The sequence below is a fragment of the Crocodylus porosus genome, unplaced genomic scaffold (assembly GCF_001723895.1).
Source record: "Crocodylus porosus isolate Cpor-Errol unplaced genomic scaffold, CroPor_comp1, whole genome shotgun sequence".
Taxonomy (NCBI): domain Eukaryota; kingdom Metazoa; phylum Chordata; order Crocodylia; family Crocodylidae; genus Crocodylus; species Crocodylus porosus.
In genome coordinates this window covers 56,359,475-56,384,197 of record NW_017728907.1, presented here as the reverse complement: position 1 = coordinate 56,384,197, position 24,723 = coordinate 56,359,475, and the positions used below count along the sequence as shown (strand labels likewise).

The 24,723-nt window shown below is 44.6% G+C and overlaps 1 protein-coding gene across 3 annotated transcripts in view; it reads left to right on the top strand.

Moving 5' to 3' along the window:
* The window catches only part of CUNH1orf168 (chromosome unknown C1orf168 homolog), a 44,780-nt gene that overhangs the window by 6,128 nt on the left and 13,929 nt on the right, over positions 1-24,723 (top strand). For all 3 annotated transcript variants that reach the window (XM_019531493.1, XM_019531492.1, XM_019531491.1), the window contains exons 2-11: positions 1,359-2,166; positions 3,686-3,886; positions 5,147-5,180; positions 14,654-14,742; positions 15,512-15,543; positions 18,116-18,147; positions 19,737-19,815; positions 20,193-20,352; positions 23,357-23,477; positions 24,317-24,360. In XM_019531493.1, coding sequence (XP_019387038.1) covers positions 1,359-2,166; positions 3,686-3,886; positions 5,147-5,180; positions 14,654-14,742; positions 15,512-15,543; positions 18,116-18,147; positions 19,737-19,815; positions 20,193-20,352; positions 23,357-23,477; positions 24,317-24,360 — 1,600 coding nt within the window. The remainder of the gene's footprint in view (positions 1-1,358; positions 2,167-3,685; positions 3,887-5,146; positions 5,181-14,653; positions 14,743-15,511; positions 15,544-18,115; positions 18,148-19,736; positions 19,816-20,192; positions 20,353-23,356; positions 23,478-24,316; positions 24,361-24,723) is intronic.

Genomic DNA, 24,723 nt, shown 5'->3' with positions numbered 1-24,723 from the left:
TGGCAACTCGTCTTGGTGCTCCACACTGGGACCTACTCACTGGGCCAAGGAAGTGGCTCCTGCCCATGCTGGTCTGGCCAGACTGCAGCCCCTTTTCTGCATAAATCTGGGGGGGCACATGCCCCCCACTCTGTGTTATCTATGCCCCCCTTGCCCCATAGATTTACTTGCTGGGAGCTGCAGGACTTGCTCTCCATCCTGCCTGGCTGCCACATGCATGTGTGCACATGCACATGCATATGGCATCCCTTGCATCCCCCAGCCCCTTGCAGGCTGGAGTGCTGCCAGCCTGAAAGAGGAAACCCATGTTTTGCCACAGTCTTCTGTGACTGTTCTTGATCCTTTCAAATATCCTTGTGACACATTTTTGGGTTTTTACCCACGGGTTGAGAAACACTAAACTAGATGACCTCCTAAGGTTCCTTTCAGCCCTAATTTTCTAAGATTCCATGAATTTGTGCTGGTTTTTTGTTTGTTTTTTTTTTTTACTATGAGTGTGATCAGTCTTTGAGACAGGCTACCTAGAGAAGTTGTGGAATTTCCATCACTAGAAATTTTCAAAAGCAAATTAGACAGACGCTTGGCTGGGATAGTTTTAATCGAGGATGATTCTGCTTTTAGCAGGGGGCTGGACTAGATGACCATGTGAGGTCCCTTCCAGCCCTACTTTCCTATGATCCTAAATACCTCTTCCTTCCACTGTCTTTAATGGAGTACTTGCATGGTCAGCAGCTTGTGGGACTGTGGAATGAGTGTTACCAATGACTTTCTAACATCTGCTTATTCAGGGTTTTTTTAACCCTTTGGAGGTTGTGCTTAAGTGGGTGAGGGGCTCATACTGAAGTTGTCCATTTCAAATAAAATTTAAATGCAGGACACTATTTTTTTTTTTTTTTTTTTTATGCTATAGCATTTGCATATTTCTGGCAAGCCATGCAATGCTTGTTCACTTGCTGTAGGGTTATAATCTTTTTCTTTTCTAAAAAAAGCATGCAAAGACATGAGTCATTAGAAAGAATTTGATGATAGACCTTTCATTGTGGTTTTGAGGAAAGGGTAGAAAATAATGGTCTTAAGTAGCAGCATGAGAAGTTGGATATTAGGAAGTCCTTCCTAATTACAAGAACAGTTGGATACTGGAACAGACTATCTCAAGTGTGGAATATCCATGATTGGATGTTTTTGCAAGGTTAGCAAACACTGGATGAGATGGTTTCAACAGATATGATCTGGCATGGGACAAGGGTTGGATTAGATGACTTCCTGAGGTCCTTTCCAGCCCTACTTCTTTACGAGTCTATTTCCAATGGGTTCACTGTTTGTATGGATACTAATAGTCTTTGCTTCCCCTTCTTCAGGAAGGCGTTAATGACTTCAAAGCGCTTCGAGCCAAATTTCAAAACAACTCCAATTTTTCAAAGGCTCTGCTACAACCAGGCAAGAGGCCTCCCACAGATTTTTTACACCCACCTTGCAGTGATGGTAAGCATGTATCCAGCCCCAAAATCCCAAGCAAGGAAGAGAAATTGGCATGCAAACAAAAGGAGGAGCAGCTTTGTTGCACTGTACACAACTCAGAGCTAACACAGTCCAAGCCTTTGGCACTGCCTCGAGCCAAGTTCAGCAATTTGCATCTGAGTAGGAAGGATGAAGATCCAAAGGATGAAGTCCTACAGGTAGCTGTTGGTGGCAATGCCCTTCCTAAAAAAGTTCCACGGAAATCCTGTCCAAACTCCTGTGTTTACCAACAGGGAACTGTTGATGCAAATTTGGAGGATGCGTCAATAAAAAGTTCCTTCCAGCATGCTCGGCAAATCTGGGAAAGTGCTGCGTCTCAGAATGATGGGAAGTGTGCGATGGTCCCCCCACGACACCGTGCAAATGGGACATGCTCTAGTGCACAGCCAGGGGCTACAAATAGTGCCACTGCAGCAGAGAGTAGCAAAATGAGTACTGCAGGCAATGGACACCAGGATTTTTCTACCCAAAAGAACGCTGCTTCACATAGTGGAGTTTCTGCACTTTCCCATGCACCATCACCACCACTCCCAGCCAGAAGACACAAAGGCGCTGAGCCAGCCTCTTCCAAAACCACTAGTGTCACTGGATTTTGCCAGCAATTTTATAACCAGCAAGATCCAAGTGAGACCCTTCTTGCCTCTGAAGGTAGGCACATCCTAACATATAGAAGATCCCAGCAATGGCTTTCTCTCTCCCCAGGGTGTTTTGAGGATTGATCGTCTGCACTCTAGTTCAGATCCACAAAAAAGCCAGAGATTGGGGTTAGTTTGGCCATGCAAATAAGGACTGTAGAACAGAAGAGGAAGCATCCTGAGCAGCCTCTTTCCTGGTAATGTTTTGAAGTTGCCAATTTAATATCCAGTTGCCCTCTGCTGAACCATTTAGGGATGCTCAAAAGTGATAATCAGGGCATAGAGCGAAAACGAGAAGTTGGCAAATTTATGTTCTCTCCAACTGAAGTGGTGGGAAGTTGGGTCAAATCCTGGGAATAGACTGAGGGAGAAAGTGTGATTTTAATTTATTGGAATCAATTTGTCCATTGCTGCTTACCTCCCAGTAGTGCACAAATTTGATTATTATGCCTTGTTGATGTTTCACATGCCCAGCAAAAGTGAAGAGTCCAGTGAGAATATCCTGATCCTGTATAGTCCCTGTACAACTTGGAGAAAGTTCAGGTCCAAAGCAAATGTGTGTTCGCTTCAGGCGAATCTACGCATCCAGTAACCTGGCACTCATTGCACCAGAGTTTATTGTTCCTGGGCACACCGTTGGAACATGCACCTGGGACTGCAGCACACTGAGCCAGGTTGGAGCAGCCCTGGCTGGCAGAGGGATTAGGGGGTCAGCCTGCCAGCCCAGGGCTGCTCTGACCTGGCTCGCTGTGCTGTGGAGGGGCTGGCAAGGGCACAAAGGTGCTCTAGCATGGGGCCTCCTGATGGGTAGCCGCTGCACTGAAGCACCTCCGTGCCCCAGCCAGCATTTACACGTGTGCTGCTGCAGTGTAAAAAAAAAAAAAAAAAAAACTTTTGCAGCAGGATAGGACTTCTATTTACAAGTACTACCCTGCTGGAGAGTTTTAGTTTAGTCTAGCCTAATGGCCCCGCACTTGTAATCGCCAAGATGTAATTAGTCTACTCCGCAGTAAAGATTTCATGTAGACGCTCCCTCCTTCAAGTGTTTGTCCTTGCTACATGGAACCCTACAGATACTAGGTAGCAAGTTAATTTGGGCAACTTTAGATTCAGTGACAGAATATTGAAAAGATTAAATCTTTGTTTACCCTGGAAAGCTCCCTTATGACCTTTCCTGAATGCATATTTGAGAGAGCAACGCAGCTACGTTTTTAGCAGATTAAAAATGTATTGGTTCAAAAAATTTAGCCCAGGATTTGATAATAAATCAAGAAAATGTGGCTGTCAAGATTGCTGGGGTCCAAACTTAACTAATTTTAGAAAAACCTGATGAAACAAGAGACAGTGAAGGGTGCTTTATTTAATGACCTGTCAGTCTTGTAGTGTGTTAAAATAGCCTCTGTATAAAAGGAATTTTAACTGGGAAGGAGATTGTGACCCTGATTGTTGGAAATGCATTTCTGGCTAATATAAACCTGCTTTGGATTTTTGCTTGAAATGAGAGTAACTAAATTTGCTTGCGGTTCTTTCAGAAACGGCATCGGAACATTTCCACCGTCACTCCGCCCCCGAAAAACAGCTTGATGTCACCGATAACAAGTTTCCCAAAATTAAGCCCCTTCCTTCTGTTGAATCTCTTGGTCCCCCTCCAGAGAAACCACAGAGACCCCCAAAAGTCAATCTCTGTAGCTCCCAGTATTCAGCATCACAGCTTGGAAGAAGCGGCAAAACTGGTAGGAGAATCCTTTTAAATTCTGGTAGAACGGGTTGAAAACTTCTGGAGTGCAATCCTTGACCATGCAGATAATGCGGCTTTATTGGAATGTAGCTACTTGATGTGCGGGTTGTTTTTTGTTACTATTAATGCAAAAGTATCAATATTAAATCATAAGTTTTGTTTCTTCTTTTTTTTTTTTTTAAATATGTTTTGTGGGGGGGGGCTTTAAAACAGAGACGAAATTCCTTTAAAAAAACACAACCAAAAATCCCCAAACTTTTCACTTGAACATTGGATTTATTTATTTTTTTTGTTGGTTTCTTCCCCTACCCCCATCAGATTTGGAACACACACAGTCTGAAATATTTGGCATACCTTCAGATCAAACTCCGTTTTCCTACTAACCATTGTTGCCTAGATCAGTTGGTGCCATTGTTTTGCGGCTGACTGTAGCTGCTGACAAGTTCAGACTAGTTCCTTATAATAACTGAACTCGAGCACTCTCTCAGTATGAAATACATTTATGCACCTAAGGTTGTGGACGTATGCAATAAGATCAGTAGAAAATGATGTGTTGATCTCCACTGATCTTAAAACAATTGCAGGATTACACCTCAAAAAGCAAAGTTTCAATTTCTCATTGTAAACAACTCGCTGGCATTACACAGGAATATTTTTTTGGTTTGCTGATTAAGCTGCAAAACCATTATAATTTTATAGACAGTCTTAACTATTCCCAGTATTTTTGCTTGGCTCTTATCGTGTTCGACAGTCACATTTCTTAGAAAGGATTGGCAAAATGTCGGTTTCAATATGATGAGATCTATGGGCCTTTATTCTTAATGTTGGTTAACAGGATATTTATGAGACCCAAAGCTCTTGTGTATTCTGGGTTCTGACTGCCAAGTGCTTTTAATGTGACATAAGAGGTGGTGGAGAAAATGTTTGTGGATGTTTCCCTGAATAATAATAATAATACTAAACTCTAATACTGTTCGAATATTAATCTCCTGCATCACCTAGTGGTGTTGCTTGAAATTATGGCACAAAGGAAGGTGAGTACAGATAAAACTGGTCCCTGAAATTTGCATCTAAATATCCTGCCTTTTTTTAACTAGCCTTCTTTCTACGGTACTCGGTTCCAGTGAGTAGTGGGCCACTTATCCTATTTATCCCACTAAACCGTTTGACTCGAGTCCAACATTGACTATGGTAAGAGTGAAATTGTGTTTTCCAGCACAGAAATACCAAGCACGCACTTGTGTTTTGTTTGCAGCTGCTGTAGAAGAAGAATACATGACTCCTGAAAAGTAAGTATGTGAAATGGATCCAATGAGCCTGATTTTATGGGTTACAGTAAAGTAGTCGCATACCAAATAAGAAATAGATACCAAAAAAGCTCTAATCCCCTTTAAATGGTCCAAAGATGGAGTATACATGCAAGCAATATATTGCTGCTTTACAACAGGGTGCACTGACAGTGCCCTTGTCTCCCTTGTGTGCTTGTTCTGGGTATTGTGGCTTATTGCTCTGTGTGTGTGCTCTGAAATGGTGATTTTTTTTTTTTTTTTAATTTTAGTTTTTTGGGGGGGTTTGGACGGGGAAGAATTATTTTTATAACCTACAAATGCAAAGGACTAGGCTCAATCTAAGAGGTCCCTTCCAGGGCTGGCCCACATTTTCTTTGGGCCCTCTGCAAGCCATAGCTTTGGGGCCCCCTGACGCAAAGAAGGCATCAGCAGCTGGGGGAGGTGGCAAGTGCAGAGGCCGATTTTAGGGTGTACTGGGGCCCTGGGCAAGCACAAAATTGGAGGCTCCTTCCCCCCCCATGAGAGCTGGGTTGGCAGGGGAGGCTGAGGGGGACCCTGCTGGGCTGGGGGGGACATATGCCCACCACCTCTCCTTGTTCCCCACCCCCAGTACCGCCAAATGTACACATACACATGGCAGATGCAGTTCTTTGGGTAAATCTGATATCTTTTGTTAGACGAAAATAATAGTTGGAAACATTTTTCTAGCAAGCTTTCAGGTTTAAAAACTCTTGATCAGGCTGAGGAAGCATCTGCAGTTGGTGTGTGCTGTTCCTGGATGGAATGAATATTAAAGAAGCCAGAGGCTCGGCTGCATGCAAGCCAGACAGTGAAAATGTAAATTGAGGAGTCGGTGGGTTTTGTGGAATTGATCCTTAAACCACTAGTTACCAAAAGAGCGGGTTTTGTCCAAGACACTACAGACTTTCTACGAAAACTTTAAAAATGTATAGACCACCTTCCCAGCAACATCCTCCTAGCCACCATGGATGTTATCAGCTTATATACCAACATCCCACTGCCTTGCATCCAAGCCTTCCTTACATACCTACAAGAGCAAGATGGCAACTGAGTACAGACCCAAAGATATTACTGAAATGATATGTTTCATCCTTACATGCAACAATTTTGCTTTTAATAACCAACACTTCCTCCAAACCATGGGCACAGCTATGGGCACCAAAATGGCCCCATACAGTATGCCAACCTTTCTCAAAAGACCACATCATCAAACCATTACTATACTTAAGATATATCGACATCGTCATCATTTGGACTGAAAACCTGCGATCTCTGATTGAGTTCCATCAGAAATTCAGTCATCCTCATCCCTCCATCTGACTATATCTCTTGAGTATTCCAGCACTAACATCTCCTTTGTAGACACAACAATCAGCATCCAGAATAGTGAAATACAGACCACGTTATACAAGAAACCCACAGACCAACATGCATATCTGCACAGCACCAGCAATCGCCCTAAACATACCAAGAAACCGGCGATACACAGCCAAGCCCTCGGATCCCACTGAATTTGCACTGAGGAGAACACGCGGGATTGCTGCCTCACAAATCTTAAAAAGGCTTTCGTGCGGCAAGGACACTCCTCCAGAGAGAGACAGATGCACATTTGAAAGAGCCACCCAGATGTCACGTGAAGAATTGCTGCAGTGCAGAAGGAAAACCCCCATTAATCGCACACCGCTGGTTATGACATCACCCCTCCCTCGCACCTATATGGAAAATCCTCAAACAATTGCAACCCGTACTAGAAAGAGACCCAATTCTTAAAGAGATGTTTTCAGATTCACCCATCCTAGCCTTTTAAACAAGCACTGAATCTCACCAACCTCATCACCAGAAGCAAACTTCCTATGGCCCAAAACGCACCGAATGGATGCAGGCCATGCCATGAAAAGAAATGCAAAGCCTGCCAACACATCTTCACCACCCCCACAATTCCTACACCCCATAACAGAGCTGTCACTGTTCCTGGATCTTGCATCTGCACTTCCAGAAATGTTTTACATATCACATCCAGTGCACCAAATGCCCTGATGGAAAATACGTAGGAGAGACCCAACAACAACTGCGCACCAGAATGAACACACACTGAACATCTATTTAAAGACCAGAATATCCAATTACCTGTGAAGGCACATCTCTCGCAAGAAAACCACTCTTGCTCCAATCTCTCAGTATTAATCCTCAAAGGGAATTCACAAAACACTTTTCACAGACGATCCTATGAACTACACTTCATCAACCTCCTGGATACAGAAAATCATGGACAAACATAGAAGAAATATAAAAATCTAGAACGCTTGGTTCCAAAATTTATACCTTTTTTTTTTTTAGACCAGCTGGGAAATGGCAAGAAAATTCTCCTTTTCTGCAAGCTTTTGGGCTCAAAGGCCTTTCATTGGGCTCTGAGAAAAGTATAGATGGTAAGAAGTCCCTCTAGGTAGGAAATAAGCTTCATTTTTGCACAAAGGGAGCTGGAGATGAAAAGTAGGGCTGTGAGAAACACTATCATTTAGTTTTGATGTCTGTTTCACCGTTTTGGAGGTACAGGGTTTCCTTTTGTCATTTTGTCTCATTTTGAAGTGTTATCCCATTTTTGGTTTGATGTTTTGTCCGTAGGCTTAGTTAGGGAATTGTGAAAATGCCTAAAATATTATCATTTCTTGCCTGATTTGGGCTGAAAATTGTAGGGATGGTATCCCCTTCTGAGGACATGAAGCCTGACAAGTTTCAAGGAAATGGGTGCAGAGGTTTCTGGGGAAAATGCACCTCAAACTATTCAAAGCAAAACTCCTGACACTTGCTGAGAGTGGTAGCCTCCTTTCATCTGGGTGTGAGCCCCTGGATGAGCTCCAGATGAGAGGAGGCTTCCTCTCCCACCTGGGCCCAGCGCTAGGCATGGGCTGCACCCAGCACCGGAGAAGATTGCTGTCCCAGGCAGCAGTGGCAGCCTGAATCTCCTCTCATCCGGTGCACAGATCTGGGAGCTTGCATTCCCAGGAGAAGTCCGGCACAGCCCTGCAGCCCTCCAGCTGGTGTGGGCCCCCAGATCTGCACACTGGATGAGAGGAGGCTGCCGCCACTGCCACTGAAGCCAAGTAAGCCTGGCTTGGAAACTCAAAACATTTCAAAACTTTAGAAACGTTTCAAGTACCCCTGTTTCATTTTGAAGTTATTTTGAAGCCTTTTGTTTCATTTGTATTTGACTGTTTTGAGCTTGAAACGCACTGAAGCGGTTTCGAAATGAAACGTGGTAAAATTTTGTGCAGCCCTAATGGAAAGCTGCCCCTCTGGGTCCAGCTTTTTCTTGTGATCTCCCAGCTGGTCTAATAAAAGGTATTGTTTTGGAACGGAGAGTTCTACATTTTTGTATTTCTTCTAGCCTCAGACCAACATGGCTACCAAGCACATCCCTGAAATGCGGAAGGTGCTGAATTTTATCTAATTTTTTGGATTTTAAACTATTTCAGAAAAACAAGGAAGATGTTTTGTTTGACCCTGCCTTCCATCTGACGCCTCCAGGGGAGGAATTTTACCTAATCTACATACCAAAGAGCAACTCGGCACAACTCTCAAAGACACAGCTACTGAGTACATCCCTGGACTAAATGTAGACATTGGATTTATGACACACTAACCTGCCTGACAGCTGACTCTCGAAGTACCTCTCCACTTTTCCCTGCTACATTTATTCCCCCTACTCGCAGCCTGCCTCTCACCCACTGGCTTCTCAGTTCACATCTTCGCTGACTGCCCTTCCTAGTGGAGCCCAGCCTCTGCCTCTTTACTATTCATTCCATCCAGGAAGAGCACGCACATACTGCAGGTGCTTTCCCAGCCTGACCAATGGCCTTCAAGCCCGAAAACTTGCTAAGAAAAATGTTTCTAAGTCTTTAGTTGGTGTAATGAAACATTATACAGACCATCCCACCCCCACCCCATGCACAGACAGCCCGCTGCCCTTCCTCCTCCCCTTACACTCGCGTGCAGGGAGCTGCTGCCCAGCCATCCTGAGCAGCCCTGCAGGTGCAGAGGGCCAGGCTGGGCTGGGCTTGTCCCGGAGGGGAGCAGGTAAAGCAGGGCTCTCCCAACCTGGCTCAGCACCACCTGGCCCACGGGCATGGCGGGGCACTTCAGACGAGACTCGAGCCCTGCCTGTTGGAGGAGGGCACTTCCAGCTGCCGGGGAAGCAAATGTGAAAGCCGCAGTTTTAAACCTGGCGCTGAAAACGAGCGAGGAGTTTAAAACTGCACCTTTCACTTCCCTGCTGGGGAGGATGCTGGCTGTGTGGGGCCCCTTGCGGCCGCAATTTTTGCATGCGTGGATGGGCCAGCCCTGGTCCCTTCTACTCCTATATTCCTATATACTTTCCATAACTTAAGTTCCTGTATTTAAAGTGCCTAGAAATAATCCCTCTAAAGCAAGAGCTTGCTGGAATGTGCAAGTCGGTCACTAAATGACTTTTTTTTTTTCTTCTCTCTCTAATTGGAGAAGCTATGCTACTTAAGCCTAAGCTGCCTTGTATGGCTGAAGGGAGCTAGGTCTCTTTGCCTATTTGAATTCAGCCCAGAGGGCCTCTAAGCAGGTGTTTCTCATTGCCAATGGGAGCTGAGTTAATGAATCTAGTTTGGTTCATGGCAGACGTGCACAACCCAAACGGGCCGGTCTTGCAGCAGCCACACAGAGCTCCATGTGAGGATAATTTCACCTTGCTTCTTGACATGGTAAATTATATTATGCCCTGTGGTACTGGATCCTGCTATAGCTGTGGTCTGTTTCCTAGCACAAGAGCTAGGTTTTTTGTTAAGGGTTTTTTTTTGTCTTAAAGCTATCTCCTGGGTACGCTACGCTACAGTCTGTAGACATGCCTCTTTTGAATGGTTTGATATTCATCTACCCTTTCCCTAGGCAAGGTACAAGTGAAAAAGCAGACATCCAGATCTTGTTCAGTTTCCCAGAAGCTTAAACCTAAAAATAAGCAGAAGGAAGTTGCAAAATGCCAATCTGTAGACTGTCATGAGGTGGTGATGAGAGAGATTTGAACCTGGGAGACTTGGTTTCATAGTGCGGGAATTAACCCTGACAAAAAGCAAGCTGTAAACGTTGCCTCTGGGCCAGGAGCCCTCCCTCGTCTCTCTCCTTTTTTTCTGGGCTTGATAAACAGTACTGAAAGGCTGGACGTTAGCTGGTTCTTGCTGGTGTGCCTTCATTTCGCCTGCAGCAAATGCTCCGCTACACACTTCCTGATCTGTTTCAAAGCAGGTTATTCACCGTTCACCACCCACATGCTGTGCGCGTTGCTCCTTGATTCCTGCCTTCTTCAGCCTGACGTGTTGGAAGTGAAATGTTTTGAGAAGTGTTGCTGAAACAAAGGCGTAGCATGAGGCACCGGTGCTGGGGGCCTTGTTTTGCAGTGTCAACCGAAGAGGGTTTTGGTCTCGCTTGTTTATGGAGCAAGCACAGATTTGGGCTGCACCTGCCCGCCTCCCACCTACCACTTTTTCTCTCCTCTTGTACCTTTGTTTATGCTTTACAGCAGGATTTGTTAGTAGTCTAAACTAGGTAGGCAGGTGATGTGGTATAACAAGCTCATCTTTCGACTGGGATCTGGGCGCACGCAGCTCCAATTCAATAAATAACGAGATGACTTTTTCAAGGGGTGGGAGGAGAAACAAAAGGATTAAAGGTCTGGTGTAGCCTTAATTAATGGCCCTTATTTAGCTGTTGGTGTGGGTGCGCTGGAGATGACCTTTCAGCGATGTGACCTTCAGCTCTTTTATGATGCATGCATTCAAAGTATATTCTGACTTCCATGTTTCGGCACTAAAGCAGCAATGCCACTAACTAAATTTGGGGCTCCTTTGGAGGGTAGACGAGGTCTTGATTCCTCCCAGACAAAAAAAGAGAGAGACTGGGATGTGGAGCATGGCAGGAAGAGACAAGACTGCAAAAGTTAGGACATGTCCAAATTGTTAGGACATGAATTCTGATTACTTCTGCACCTACATGCTGATACGGTTGTTTTGTTACATGATTATATACTGTCTGTCATCCCCATCCTCCTCACAGGATGCTTGTCTCACTTGGCACAGTTTGTATTTTTTGTAATTATTCAAGGATCTTATGCAAATGTACTGTAGCTGACAAGCCAATCGGCGATTAAAGTGCACGATAAACAATGATGAAACTAAATCAACTAATAACAAACAATCCGTTGTGATTATTCTGCTTCTGGACTGGGAGCTTGGAACTGTTCAAAAGGTGTTCAGTTCTTGTGTGAACAGAACAGACCCACATCCATCCTAATACTTACTTTGCTTTGCATGGAAACCTTTGTATAAACAAGAACTCCATCGAAATAAATATGCATGGATGGATAGGATGGAAGGAGATGGCGAAAGTGAAAAGATTTGCACAAGTTAAGGTAACTTCCCGTTTGTGCTGGTAACAGACATCATTGTAGTTTTCCGTCCTTTTTACAGTAAATGCTCAGTGCGTTCCAAACCAGTTTATAAATTTAACTCGGGCTCTGCGGAGAAGCCAAGCTGGAAGAGACTGCTTCTTCACTTGCCCCACTGTACTCTGGTAACATGGCTGTTGTGTATTCAAATGAGGCTGGCCCAATTGCTCATCTTTGCTGTAACGTGCTATCTTGAAGTAATTTTTAATGGTTTTTTTTTTTCAGTGAAGAGTGGTAGTTTTTACAGTGGGTCATTTGTTAAACATGTTAACAGCACTATTAATTGCATGATTTGTGTAACATTGGGTGAGGTTAATCCCAACTTAAAAGGCCACTGAGTTGGACTTTGTGCAGCTAGAAAGGAGGGTACTGAAAGGAGGGTAGAAATGTGCTGTCACCCCAGCCTGTAATCTGTAGATACAAGGCAGGCACACAGGCCCTGCACAGGGTTGAATCCAGCCCAGCTGGAATAAGGTCTTTGGCCCCTTTTTATGTTGCTGCTGATCTGTGTGATGAGGGATCCCTTAGCCGTCCTCTGTTGCTTCTCCCTGTGCTAACCTGGATGCAGGGGATGCAAAGAGCTTTTGCACAAGGATTTAAAGGATTGGAGATTCCCTCTACATTGATGCTTTCTCTTTTCATGGCTTCTCCACAGTTCAGAGCGTATCTATTGAGAGATAAGGGACTACAGAAGGGCTAATACCATCATGTCTAGAGTCCTCATACAATGGGGTGCCGCATCAAGTTTTTTTCCCCTGCCTCTGAAATCTAGCTGCACTTCTGATCATGATAACTTAGAGGTGAAGGATGTCACTAGTTGCAAGCCATCTGAACCCTTTCTTAATGCATCCCTTGGGTATTGAGTTTCTTGTCATTTAATTCTTCTGGGGCAGAATCGCACTATATGGTCACTCTTGGGGTCTCATTAATGTTTTTTTGCACCCAAATGCAACTACGTAACTGCAGTTCTGGGCACTTGTGCATAGTTTGCAATTTGGCATTGTCCAGACTAGCCCATGGATCATGCTTAGTAGAGCTGTGCCCTGTCTGGGAAATTGCTCAGGGGAAGCAGGATTGCCTGCCTCTAACTATTGGGCAACAATCAAAGCATTACCCAGACCCCTCTCCATCCACTTGAAGCTGGCCCAATGGGCAGGCAAGAGAGGAGATGCAGAAGGAAGAAAAAAAGCCAGATGATGTGTGGATCCCTTGGAAGGAACAAGGCTCTGAGACCCCTGACCCCACTGGGCCCTTGATCCCACTGATGCAGAAACTTTCCCAGTACTGCTTATCCATGTTATCCAGTGAGCATTAAATGCAAGCTGTGCTGGGCCACCTGTCCACTCAACAGAGAAGTGTACATGACCGTCTGCACTGTGTGCTTCAAAGGTACCGAATGCAAAACCTTGCTAGATAATTTCATATGCTCCCAAGTGGAAAAAGTACAATTTCTCAAATGGCCCCATGCAGAGAGAATCAGCTGAGACTAGCTGGAATCTCACTTTGACATATTTTGTGTTTCCCAAACACTAAATATCTATTGTTCAGTGCTTATAGTCAAGTTCAGGTGAGTTGCTGAAGCCTCCAACACCGGCTGTGCCGCACCCTTGAACCTTCAATTTGTAGGAACCCAAACAAAGTATTCATGCTTTAAGGAGGCGTGCAAGCGAAAACAGAGATCTGCGCTAAAGACTCGTCCCATCAATGCACAAGGGATTTCCCTGAACTCGCAGAAAGGCCCAGTGTGCCTTGACAATGGGCAGGTGGCATGAAGTGTCAGTGATTTATTTGCTCCTGTGACTTGTGGTCAGGAAGGGAGATGTGGTTCCTGTGTGCCAGGTGTAAGGCTGAATGTCTGTAGTGCAGTGTTTCTCAACCTCGCTAGACTCGAGACACCCCCTTGGAAAATGCCAGCTCTTAGCTTTCTTTCATTTTTTTTGTGTGTGTGTGGAAACATAAGAGAAACTCTTCTGTTGCACAGAACTCGGAAAGGCCGTGGCAGGTCAAAGTGTTTTTGACCCTGTATTCCTATTTGAAACTTCTGGGTTTCTCTTGCCAAGATGTTTGCACATGTAACAGTGCCAATATCTTGGCACCTTTGAAAGGATCCTGTGGTGCCCTGAGGGACCACTACATCCTGGTTGAGAAACACTGTCCTAATGGCTTCTGCCATCTAATTGGTGCTGGTCAGAAATTTTCCCAAAACTATTTTTGAAAGAAAATAAGTTGCTTGGAGTTCTGTTTTTTTCCTCTCTGAAATTTTCAGGGATTTTTTTTTTTTTCTCCACACTGGGGAAAGGAGTACAAATATTTTGACTTGCTCCTATAGTGGTTTATAGAAGTTGTAACCCAGCCAGCAAACTCCTAGGGCAACAGAGAGAGTGAAACTACACCTTTCCTAATGCACCAGAGAGGCATTCCCACTGTGCATGGCTTTCTCTTCCTAAAAGGGGAGACCGTAGTGAATCGTAGGAAACCTTTACGAATCAGTGAGCCTGGCCTTCTAGACACAGAGGCAAACTCAAAATAAGTGAGCTACAGATTCCATGAGGCAAGATAGCAGCATTGCCAAATTAAAGCCTTTCTCGTTTTGTCCAGGGTTTTTTCATGTTTGAATAAAAACATAAATAAACATAAACCCAGATCCTCCTGTTGAATGAAAACCGTATTTTGCCAAGCTCTGCGTTTGGGCTCCCGCTGTGCTTAAGTTCAAACTGACCCCAGAAGCGGGAAGAGGAGATGTGGGGTGGGTGGATGGCTACTTCATTAAAGACTAATGCTCTGTGGTAGGATTGACCAGGGCTCTGGCTCAGGGGTTAATGAGGGTTTAGGACAGATGCTGAGACCTCTTGATGACAGTAAAAGTTCTCGGTTACAGTTCATGTCAAGCAGGCTATCAGTGGCTGCTTCAGGGGCATCTATTTCAAGATTAAATATTTTGTGGGACCTTTCAAAACCATCCTTTTCCTCCCACCGATCATTTCCTTAGTACTGCCTTTGAGGAATCGCATGATTATGAAGACACCATATCCTACCTGAAGCCATGTGGAACTGAAGCGAGCTCATGTGCCATTCAAGGTATTGCTAATTGCAAGTTTCTTAAGCCAAGTAATATGCATAGTATATGGGATGTACTTTTTAAAACAGAACCATTACTTAACTGTTAGATGCTTAGTCTCATGTTGGAACTGCTCTTTGTCACCTGCTTGCCATATTTGTGGCTAGCTGCTCTGCCATGACCAGCAAAATGCCGGCTTGAGGGCAAATCTGAAAGCGGTGGAGTTGGCGGATTATGGTGGGGTGAAGTACACTGGGAAAAATTTGCATTAATCCTACCCCTGTGGTAATGCCCAGGTGAAAAGAGAAGAGATGATGTTAACTTGGTCCTCAACCTCTTCTGTGGCGTTTCCTTTCCCATACATGCATCTTTCCCCTGTGCCTGGCACAGTAGCCAGCCAGAATCCCTCCTTGACAACTCTTTCAGTTCTGGTTCCTATTCAGCAAGCTTTCCCTTATGTGCATATTCAACCCCCGCCCCCACTCACTTTCTGCTGATTCGATCCTCATTGTATCTGAACATAATACTACCTATTTGCTCAGGGCTGTGAGTGGGACAACTTGAGGCCTGAGAGCCCTCGGGGTGGTAGGTGTTGATATTGTAGGCCGAAGAGCACCTGGAGCAACTGGCCTTTTGAAGAGTCTGTCCCTAGGTAGCCTAGGTCCTAAATTAAATAGACCCATTACATTTAGTCACAGCTAGTTTTGCAGCCTTTAGTTCAAGGCCTTTAAGACAGTATATATTCTGAATGTGCCAAAAGCAGTAATTGTTAACAATTCTTTATTCTAGCACCTTCAACAGAAGCCAAAGAAAATGACAAGGTAGGTCTACTGAAACCCAAAATAACAGATAAACCTTCCAAGATTTCATGTTTAACTTGTCTTTAATGCTTTGGAAATGCCATATTACTCTAATACAAGATGAATTTTCCCACCTTCCTACCCCAATTGGCACGAGGGGGAAAAGCACCTCATCACATACAAGTAAACCTTGTTAAATACTTTGTCTATCATTAAACTACTGCCAAAAGTAGCGTGTGCTCAGCAATGGACCCCAACTGTGAGATTGATTGCAAGTAACCCTGAGCATGACTATAAAACATTTGGTTCACAATGGGCAAAATGCTGATGGGAACCTACTACAAGGTTCGGTTAGTGTAGCCCATCTGAATAGGACATCTAGCAGTGCACGTTAAGCACAGTCCCCCTCACCACTGGCTTTTTAAAGTCATGGTGAGTCACTACATTGCAAACATTTTGACAACTTCTTCTCTCCTACAGCTGAGCTGTGGCTTTCTTTCTTTTCCATTGCCAATGATTTGTGTTTCTTCACCAGCCTCCAATGCCTGGCAAACATCACCAAACAGGGCCCCAACCAGTTCATCCAGAATCCCTCTGTTGCCCCCTCTCTCAGCCTGATTACTGTCTCCCTGCCATTTATGAAGTGAAGCCAGGCCAGGTTGCCCTTTTGTCTCATTTGCACAAATTTTTTTGGAGCATCCCAGGACTTGTGACAAGAGCACCCAGTTCCAGTTGTAAGTGGGGAGCTAATTAGCACATGGATCCTTATGAAGTAACTGTGCTAAAACTTGCAGCAGTTTACAAAAAAGGTAGCATGCATCAATTCTAGATGAGCTAAGTCTATGGGTACTATATGCAAACTGCAGCAGCAATGTTTAATTTCAAGGTCACTTTTTTTCAAATTTGCTCTTGACTTCCATGTGCTCAGGGAGAGAAAGGTCTGACAGTAAGGAGAGAGGGAAGGGGCTGCTGGGAGAAGGTGTGTGTGGAGGGGGCAGAAGCAGAGGGCAAAGGGGCTCCCTGAGCCCCAAGATTTATTTTCCCTACTACAGCAGTGGGAGGAGAACACATTCAAGGCAAACCTCTGATAATTAGATTCTACACCTGGAAAATTATAGCCAACTTAATTTTTTTCCAGTAATAGAATCTAATTTTGGGGGGGTTGTCATATAATAAGGATTGTCTTCTATTTTGAGTAAATATGATGTGTATTGACTGAGTCCTTCATGGATGAGAGATTCTGCTGTATGTTTGAAATGTAAATGCTCTGGAGGCTTAGGTAAAGATTTCAAAAAAGGAACACAGGAATTGGGTCCCTGAGTTCCATGGGAGATGGATATATAATTCTCTTCGTTGCCTTTTTGAGAATCCCAGCTTTGATATTCTGATCATACATGGAAATTCTGATACGTTCTAAATTTGGCTGCATAACAAATAAATCTTCAGTGTATATGAGGGTGTGCTGTGGGGGTTTTGTTAATCCTTTGAAGGAGGTGCCAGAAAAAGTGGTCTGAACATCTGTCAAAGATAGGCTGATGCTTGCAGTTCTCTAGCAAAACTCTAAGTTTCTTTGCAAGGTAACATACCTAACCAGAGGTTCATGCATGTGTGGAGGAAAACAAGTCAGCTGGTGCCAAATGATAAAGATTGTTGATTGACTTATGGTTTGGGTAAGGATTAAGGGAAATCAGGTGCAGGTGGGGTATGGTGGGGAGGAAATTTGGATTGTGATATGTTAGAGAATCCAAGAAGCAAATCGCTTTCACATTGGAAACCATTTTTATTCTTTTTTTTTTTTTAAATCTTAATGGCTGTCTATATACATGCTTGAAGTTGGGTGTTTTAATAAGAGCAGTTCCCAGGAGCTGCTCTAATAAAAACAACTTACTGTTGTGTGTATTAAGCACCTGCGCAGTTGAAAATGCGTGGGGGACAGTTTATCTAAACCTCATCAAATGAGGTTCAGATAAAGTGCCCCAGTGGCAATTTTTAAATGTGCATGGGCTTATACACGTGACAGGGAGGCCACACTGGAGCGTTCCAATTGAATGCAAACCAGCACGTGTATAGACAACCGATGAGTCTTAGTTCTGAATTAAAACGGCTGAATTGCAAATCATCAGATTGTTAAGGATATGTGATCAATTTACAAGTAGGTTTATCTATAGACAGTACTAAAAGAGTATTGGCCGTGTGTGTGTGTGTGTGTGTGGAAAAGCTAAGTTTATTTAGAAGCAGCCATGAAACAAAATGTAATGTTTAGAAGTTTGAGCCCCAGTCTTGGTGTAGCCCTTCACCTGCTTAGTTTTACTTCCATGAGTTGTTCAGTTGACTTTTAGCCTTTTATTGCATTTTTGCAAGACATTATTGAACTGCTTAGACAGTTATACTCTTCCATCCATTCCCTTTCTCCCCCAAGTCCTTTACTTTAGGAAAAACATAAATGTGTTGCTTTTAAAAAACCTAAAATTCTCATCTAAACCCAGATTCATGTCATACACATAGAAATAAATTTTAAAATTCTAGACGCATTGTTTGCCACATGACTTGTCAAAAGAGGTAAAATGACCAATGCTTTTCTTCTTTTCACTAGAAGCCAAAAAGCTTCCTGTTTACCAGATCCAGGTAATTTTTATTTTGTTTGAATTGCATTTAGCTTCTGCTCGCTTAAAGGAAATGTCCTTTCTAGCTCTGTAATGGACCGGGGTAACTAAACTAAAAAGTAGTGATAGACCCTTCTATTTGAGGGTGAGTGAGTTAAAATTTCCCAAACCTGAGACTAGAACTGTATGGGAGATGATAAAACAGTCTGGCTTTTGAAACTTTTGATGGTTTCAACACTCATTTTCATTCTGCTTTGGAATGAAAGGGAACTTTCCAGTGTGTGGTGGTCAGTTTTGCTATTACCATAGTTTTTTTTTCTCATATAACACACCCCAAATATAACATGCACACCGTTTTAAGAAGGCACCAAGCGGTGCACTCCCCACATCCATGGTGGGTGGGGATAGAGTCCTGCATCTGACCCCACCCCTGCTTCTCGCCCAATCTGGGAAGGGGGCAAAAGGGCCTGCTCTCCCCACCTTTGCCCCCACCACGTCGGGGCCAGGGCCAGGCCCATTTTCCCCCCCCCCCCTTAGGGCTGTTGTTGGGGTGCGGTGGCGGAGCACCCTCACCGTGCTCCCCCTCCCTGCCAGCTTTTGTTGGGGCCCAGCAGCTCCGCGTCCGGTTGGGGGAAGGGAAGGAAGAGACCTGCTCCTCCCCCTCCCCCCGCTCCATCCCTTGTGTCCCCGCCATCATGGCAGCACTTTGCCACACCGACTCCTGTCCAAATGCTCCTGGCGGTCTCTGGTTGTTTCAGTCAGCCAATCGGAATTCAAATAAAGCGTTACGGACAGGCAGACTAAGGCTTTTATTATATTAGAATTTGAAATGCTGCAATAGATTGAATTTCTGAAGCTTGGTAACACGTTTGACGTAATGAAGCTTGCTGGGACGTGATAAATGTCTAATTGGAGTGCTAGTGGGCATCTTTACACATGCTCCGGTGTTGGTGCTTTAGAGTGGCTCGCATGATCTGCTCTAAAATCATGCAGCATCTCATGTATTCAGTGTCCTGTGCTTCAAAATGATAGCCCATTCAATGAGCTTTAGTTAAAGTGCCCCCACTGCCATTTCGAAGCACAGGGATGCTGAATGCATGCGACTCCAAGGCTGCTGGAGCATGCTAATTGGCAACTAATTGAGTCCGCTCCAATGCGTGCTGATCAGCACACATTGGAGCAAGAATCCATCGTGTGTAGGCATCTATGTCTGATCACCCAAAAAATCACTGACTCGACAACACTCCCATTTAATCCCCTCATCAGGCCTTCTTTTCCTATAGTTCAAATTTAACTTGTAAGAAAACTGCCCAGCCCTGTAATTAGAAATTTTGAAACCACCTATAAACTATTGTCACTTGTCCAGATTAAACCCAGGTGTGATCATTGACCTTGCATCTAGGTTATGTGTAGTCCAGGCATTTCAGCAAGCTGTCTTTCAGAGGTCGTTTCAGGTAGCAGCTATTCTGGCACGGTGGAAAATAATGCCTACACAATGCCGCATCACACCTCTAGCCACCGGAATTCAGATGCTACATATAGGTACGGGCTTGCAAAGGGTGATTGTGTTATGGCGTTTAAGTTAGGCTTGTGATGGTATCTTTATTTCAGTGTTGAAAGAGCCATAGAGGAAAAGACAAGTGGGGATTTTGAAAGGGAGAGACTGCAGCAAGTGAAGAAAATATTCAAGGTATTGATACATAATGGAAATATTTATTTATGTTGTAGTTGGAGGTATAATGTTAAGGGTGACCACAGGAAGGGGAATAGAGCATGCCATGGTTCTTTTTGTTTTGTAAGGCATGGTGATACTACACATTGGATTGAAAGCAATTTCTTATCCTCCCAAAGGAGGAAAGAGTCTAGAATGGTAAATGCTCCTGGTCTCCCCTTCCCTTCCTCCATGAGCGCTGGTAAATGTTGAGTTGTATAACTGATCCGCTTGTATTGTCATGTTTGCTTATCTGCCAAAATGTTCTTCGCATGGAGTATTTAATCATTTGGGAAAAAAACCTTCCAAACTAGGAATTTGTTGGGATACTAACCTGTCTCCACCTCTGTCTTTAGATGAGTGGCAATAACGATATACTTCATAAAGTGCAAACAAATGAAGATGGAAGAAATGGAAGCAACATATTGCAAAGGAGGCTGCAAGATGCGCCCAGTCTTCCCCAGACTACAAAATGTCCCACTGAGACAAGCCTGTCAAAGGACAATGTAGACTATTGTATGTACTTTGTTGCCTTCATGCCATATGTTGTTTCACGTCACTGGCCTTGTTCATGTGAGAGTGTTGTTTCTGGCAGGGCCGTCCCTAGCAGGGGGCTAATTGGGGCAACTTCTCCAGGCCCTGAGCTTTGGGGGGCCTCACGGAGCCAGGTGGAGTGGCTACATCCAGCCACTTGCATCCCCCGACTCCTCCCGCCCACACTATTTTTTGGATCCGGGGCACATGGGACCAGGGCGAGGGTGTGGCCTCGCACGGGCCCCGCACCCTGCTTGGGTCAGTTCTATGTTTTGGTTTAAACTGGGGAGTTGGTTTTTATATCAATTTAATGAAATTGTTGCATGGGTGCTCAGAGTTTTATTCTGATGAGCCAAAATAAGCTTGTAAACTCAGATTTCTAAATCGGCTAGCAATCTTTAAAAATTAATTTAGATGCCTTTGTTTTCTCAGCAGGCTGCACTAATTGAGTTGAAATACATCTCCAGTTCTAAATGCTCTCAGATTTGGACTTGAGTGATTAGCTGTATTAAAGACGGTACACTAATTCCTGTAGAGATGAATGAGGAAATGGCATAGCAGAACAGCACTGTGGGAAACTAAGTTGTCTCGGTGACTAAAGCTAGGAAAGACTTATTGCACTGCGGACCTTGGACTTCTACTGATAAAGAATAGATAGTTGTGAACTATTTTTAACAGTTATCTTATGGACAGGAACTCTTAACAAACTTTTTAGTGTACTAGTGGAGGTGTATCTTCTGTTTCTAAGCCTTATTCTAAATCCTAGCCCTACCCTCCAGCGTATCTACTATTCTGCCCCCCCCCCCCCACAGCTTGATGTTATCCACACACTTGCTGAGGGTGCACTCGGTCCCATCTTCCAGGTCATTGAGGGAAATGTTCAACAAAACCACTGGGCACTCCTCTTGATACCAGCTGCCAACTAAATACTGAGCCATTGATTGCTACCCTGGCACTCTAGCTAGTTTTTGAGCCTGGCAATCCAGCTACTTTTTCTATCTACCTTACAGTCCACTCATCCATCCCATACTTCCTTAGCTTGCTTGCAAGACTTTTGTGGGAGACTGTATCAAAAGCCTTGCTGAAGTCAAGGTATATCACATCCCCTGCTCTCCCCGCATCCACAGAGCCAGCCGCCTCATCATAGAAGGCAATCAGGTTGGTCAGGCACGACTTGCTTGTGAATCCATGCTGACTGTCCCTAATTACTTTCTCCTCCAAGTGCTTAGAAATGGATTCCTTGAGGATCTGCTCCATGATTTTTCCAGGGACTGAAGTGAAACGAACTGGTCTGCGGTTCCCTGGATCCTCCTCCTTCCCTTTCTGAAAGATGGACCCTATATTTGCCCTTTTCTGGCATCCAGGACCTCTCATAATCTCCATGAGTTTTCAAAGATAATGGCCAGTGGCCCTGTGATCACACTGGCCAACTCCCTCAGCACACTTTGGGTGCATCACACCCAGCCTCATGGGTTTGTACACATCCAGCTTCTCTAAATGGTGTGTAATCTGTTCTCTTGCCACTGTTGGCTTCTCACCTCATCCCCAAACTGTGCTGCCAGGTGCATTAGCTGACCTTGCCTGTGAAGACTGGAGGGTGGTGGGGAGGCATTGAATCTTGTGCATCATCTCTCACTAGGGAGTAAGGGACACAAACTTTCCCATATCTTCCTCTTGTTGCTGGCATACTCGTAGAAACCTTTCTTGTTACCCTTCACATCACTTGCTAGTTGCTACTCCAGTTGCACTTTGGCTTTCCTGATTTCATCCCTGCATGCCCAAGCTCCTGCTGAAAGCTATTCATTATGACATAATAGGATTTGTAAAGACAAGGGGGGAAGCTTTAATACTTGTAAGTTGTATGGATAGGATTTTTCACTTGCAGTTAAGACCAATTTTACTTCATCCTCAAGTAATGACTTCAGTTTGTTCCTTGGGAAAACAATGTTTTTACAGACCACTTCACTTAATTGGGCTGCTACTGAAGGTCACTATTTTGTGATTGAGCTGTTGATTTGATTTGAACTCTTGAATGGTTAGATGCAATACTGGCTTGAGTTTTTGTTGTTGTTGTTTTTTTTTTTTCAAAAGCATTCAGGGTTGACCTGTCACTGATGTCTTTGAGCAGATGAGCTTCTAAAAGCTTGGAGCAGATTGTATGGAAAATCTGACTGTGTGCCTGTAGAGGGGAGGGGGCGGGAAGGATGAGCTGGAGGAAAGAGGCGACGCGGGCAGGGAATAAGAAGAATAAATTAGTCAATCTGTTCTGAGCTAGTCCGCAGTGCTCAGAACGGGAATTGTGGTTGTTGTTACAGTACACGTTTCTGGTGAGGCACCTGAAAATTGCTAGTTGCTTTTGGCTCTCTGGTTAATGTTTCTTCATTAGTCTCATCCTCTTTCTTCTCCCTCCCACACTTCAGATGTGATAATGGCCTGATACAGCTAGAGGGCTGTCCCTATTTATCTAGTGTTTTGTCCTAATTGAAATGTAATTCAATGTATTTAGCTTTCCTGTCTTTCAATACAATAGAGACATCTGCTGGCATCACAAATGCGATTTGTTTCCCCATAGTAATTTGCAGGTACATTGCTGGTACTTATGTGATGCATCAATCCTTTCTCCTCAAACCCTACCCACCCCACTGGGAATACTGAAAGGTCAATCACTTGGTTTTTATTTCAGTTAATGCCCATGAGCAGATTTCTTGGTTCTTGTCTTTAGGTTGTGCTATAGCCAAGGGCTTGGGGGGGGGAGGGGGCTGAGCTAATTGGTAAATCCAAAATAAAAGGTCTTCAAAGCTCTCCGCGCTCCCTTGGAGCAGTCAAACACCCTTTTGAACTCCTGTATCTATGGGAGTTTTGTCCGGCTGCTTCTTCTGATGACTTATTTGTTGTGACACCAACGTGAATTATGCTAGGTGATTATCCTTGACCTGGCAGTAGCAAGCAGAAGAGCTTCTAAAACATGATGCTGTTTTGTTTCCAGCTGCCTATGTGTGTGTGGGTGCCTTGAATGCAGATGAAGAAATGGTGGCCTTGAGCCAAAGGCTGAAACCCATGCAGTCGTTGGACGTTTATGATGATGTAGAAGGACTGGAGAGGGGAATGTGAGTATGACCCACACTTCAAAGGGTAGTCATAGTGTGAGCAAGCATTTGCCACACCTGGTCCAGGTGTGGGCAGCTCACTTTAATACACCTATGCCTAGACCAGGAGCAGGCATGGGCAGGAGTTCACTGTGGCCAGGAACAGCCATTTGCTGCTCCCCAGGAGCCACACAGAGAGCCTGCTGTAAGTAATTTGGGGTGGAGAAAGGTAGGTTGGATTGGTGACAAAAGGGTCCAGGTTTTGGAGGGCCCAGGGGGTGTGGGTCTGTGGGATGGGGTGGTTACCCAGTCGAGGGGAGGGGGGAAAAATAACTCACGGTGGTGGAAGGGTGGAAAAAGCTCAGCCCTAGGGTTTTCCCAGCCCTGTGGCTGTGCTGCAAGCCATTTATAGGGATTCATGAGTAAAGGCTAACCCTTTCTGAGATCAAGTTAACTCAGTTTTGAGCTAAGTCGTGCGTGACTGGTGCCTCCTAAATCTGGGGGGGGGGCACCCACAGAAGCTGCCGATTTTGGTGGTAGCCCTGTTGGGGGGCACCCGCCCTGCAGACAGTATTGGCGTTGGGCGTCACGCGGGTGGGGGGGCACATGCACCCCCTACCAGTCGCCTATGATCTATGTGAACTAACTTAGATCAGGTATCCAGGTTGTAGCCATATTGGTTGCAAGGCAAAAGGAATCTAACTTTGATCAGGCGCACCATTTTGGGGGGGTCATTTTAAGCCCTCTGCATACCTGTATGATTGGGCATTTTGATTGACCTAAACTTGGTTTTGAAATGTCTTTTTAAAACTGTAATATAGTCAATAATCCACATTAATGCTTTCCACCTTGTTTCTTAGTGGCCAAGGCTCTGGTGCTTGTAACTCCTTCACTTCTGACAGTTGTAAGTATGGCTGAATTGGGAAGTTTGAACTTGGCCATCTTCCATTACATGATGTGGAGGCTTTCTTTGACTGTCTGCTGAAGCTGTCCCCAGGAGAGAGTCATAGTTTCATAGGTTCTAGGGTCGGAAGGGACCTGAGTAGATCATTTAGTCCAACCCCCTGCCATGGCAGGAAAGAGTACTGGGGTCAAATGACCCCAGCAAGATGTTCATTCAGCCTCCTCTTAAACACCCCCAGGGTAGGAGCCAGCACCACTTCTCTTGGAAGTTGGTTCCAGACCCTAGCTGCCCTGACCGTGAAGTCGCGCCTCCTGATATCTAGCCTAAACCTACCCTCTGCCAGCTTGTGACCATTATTCCTGG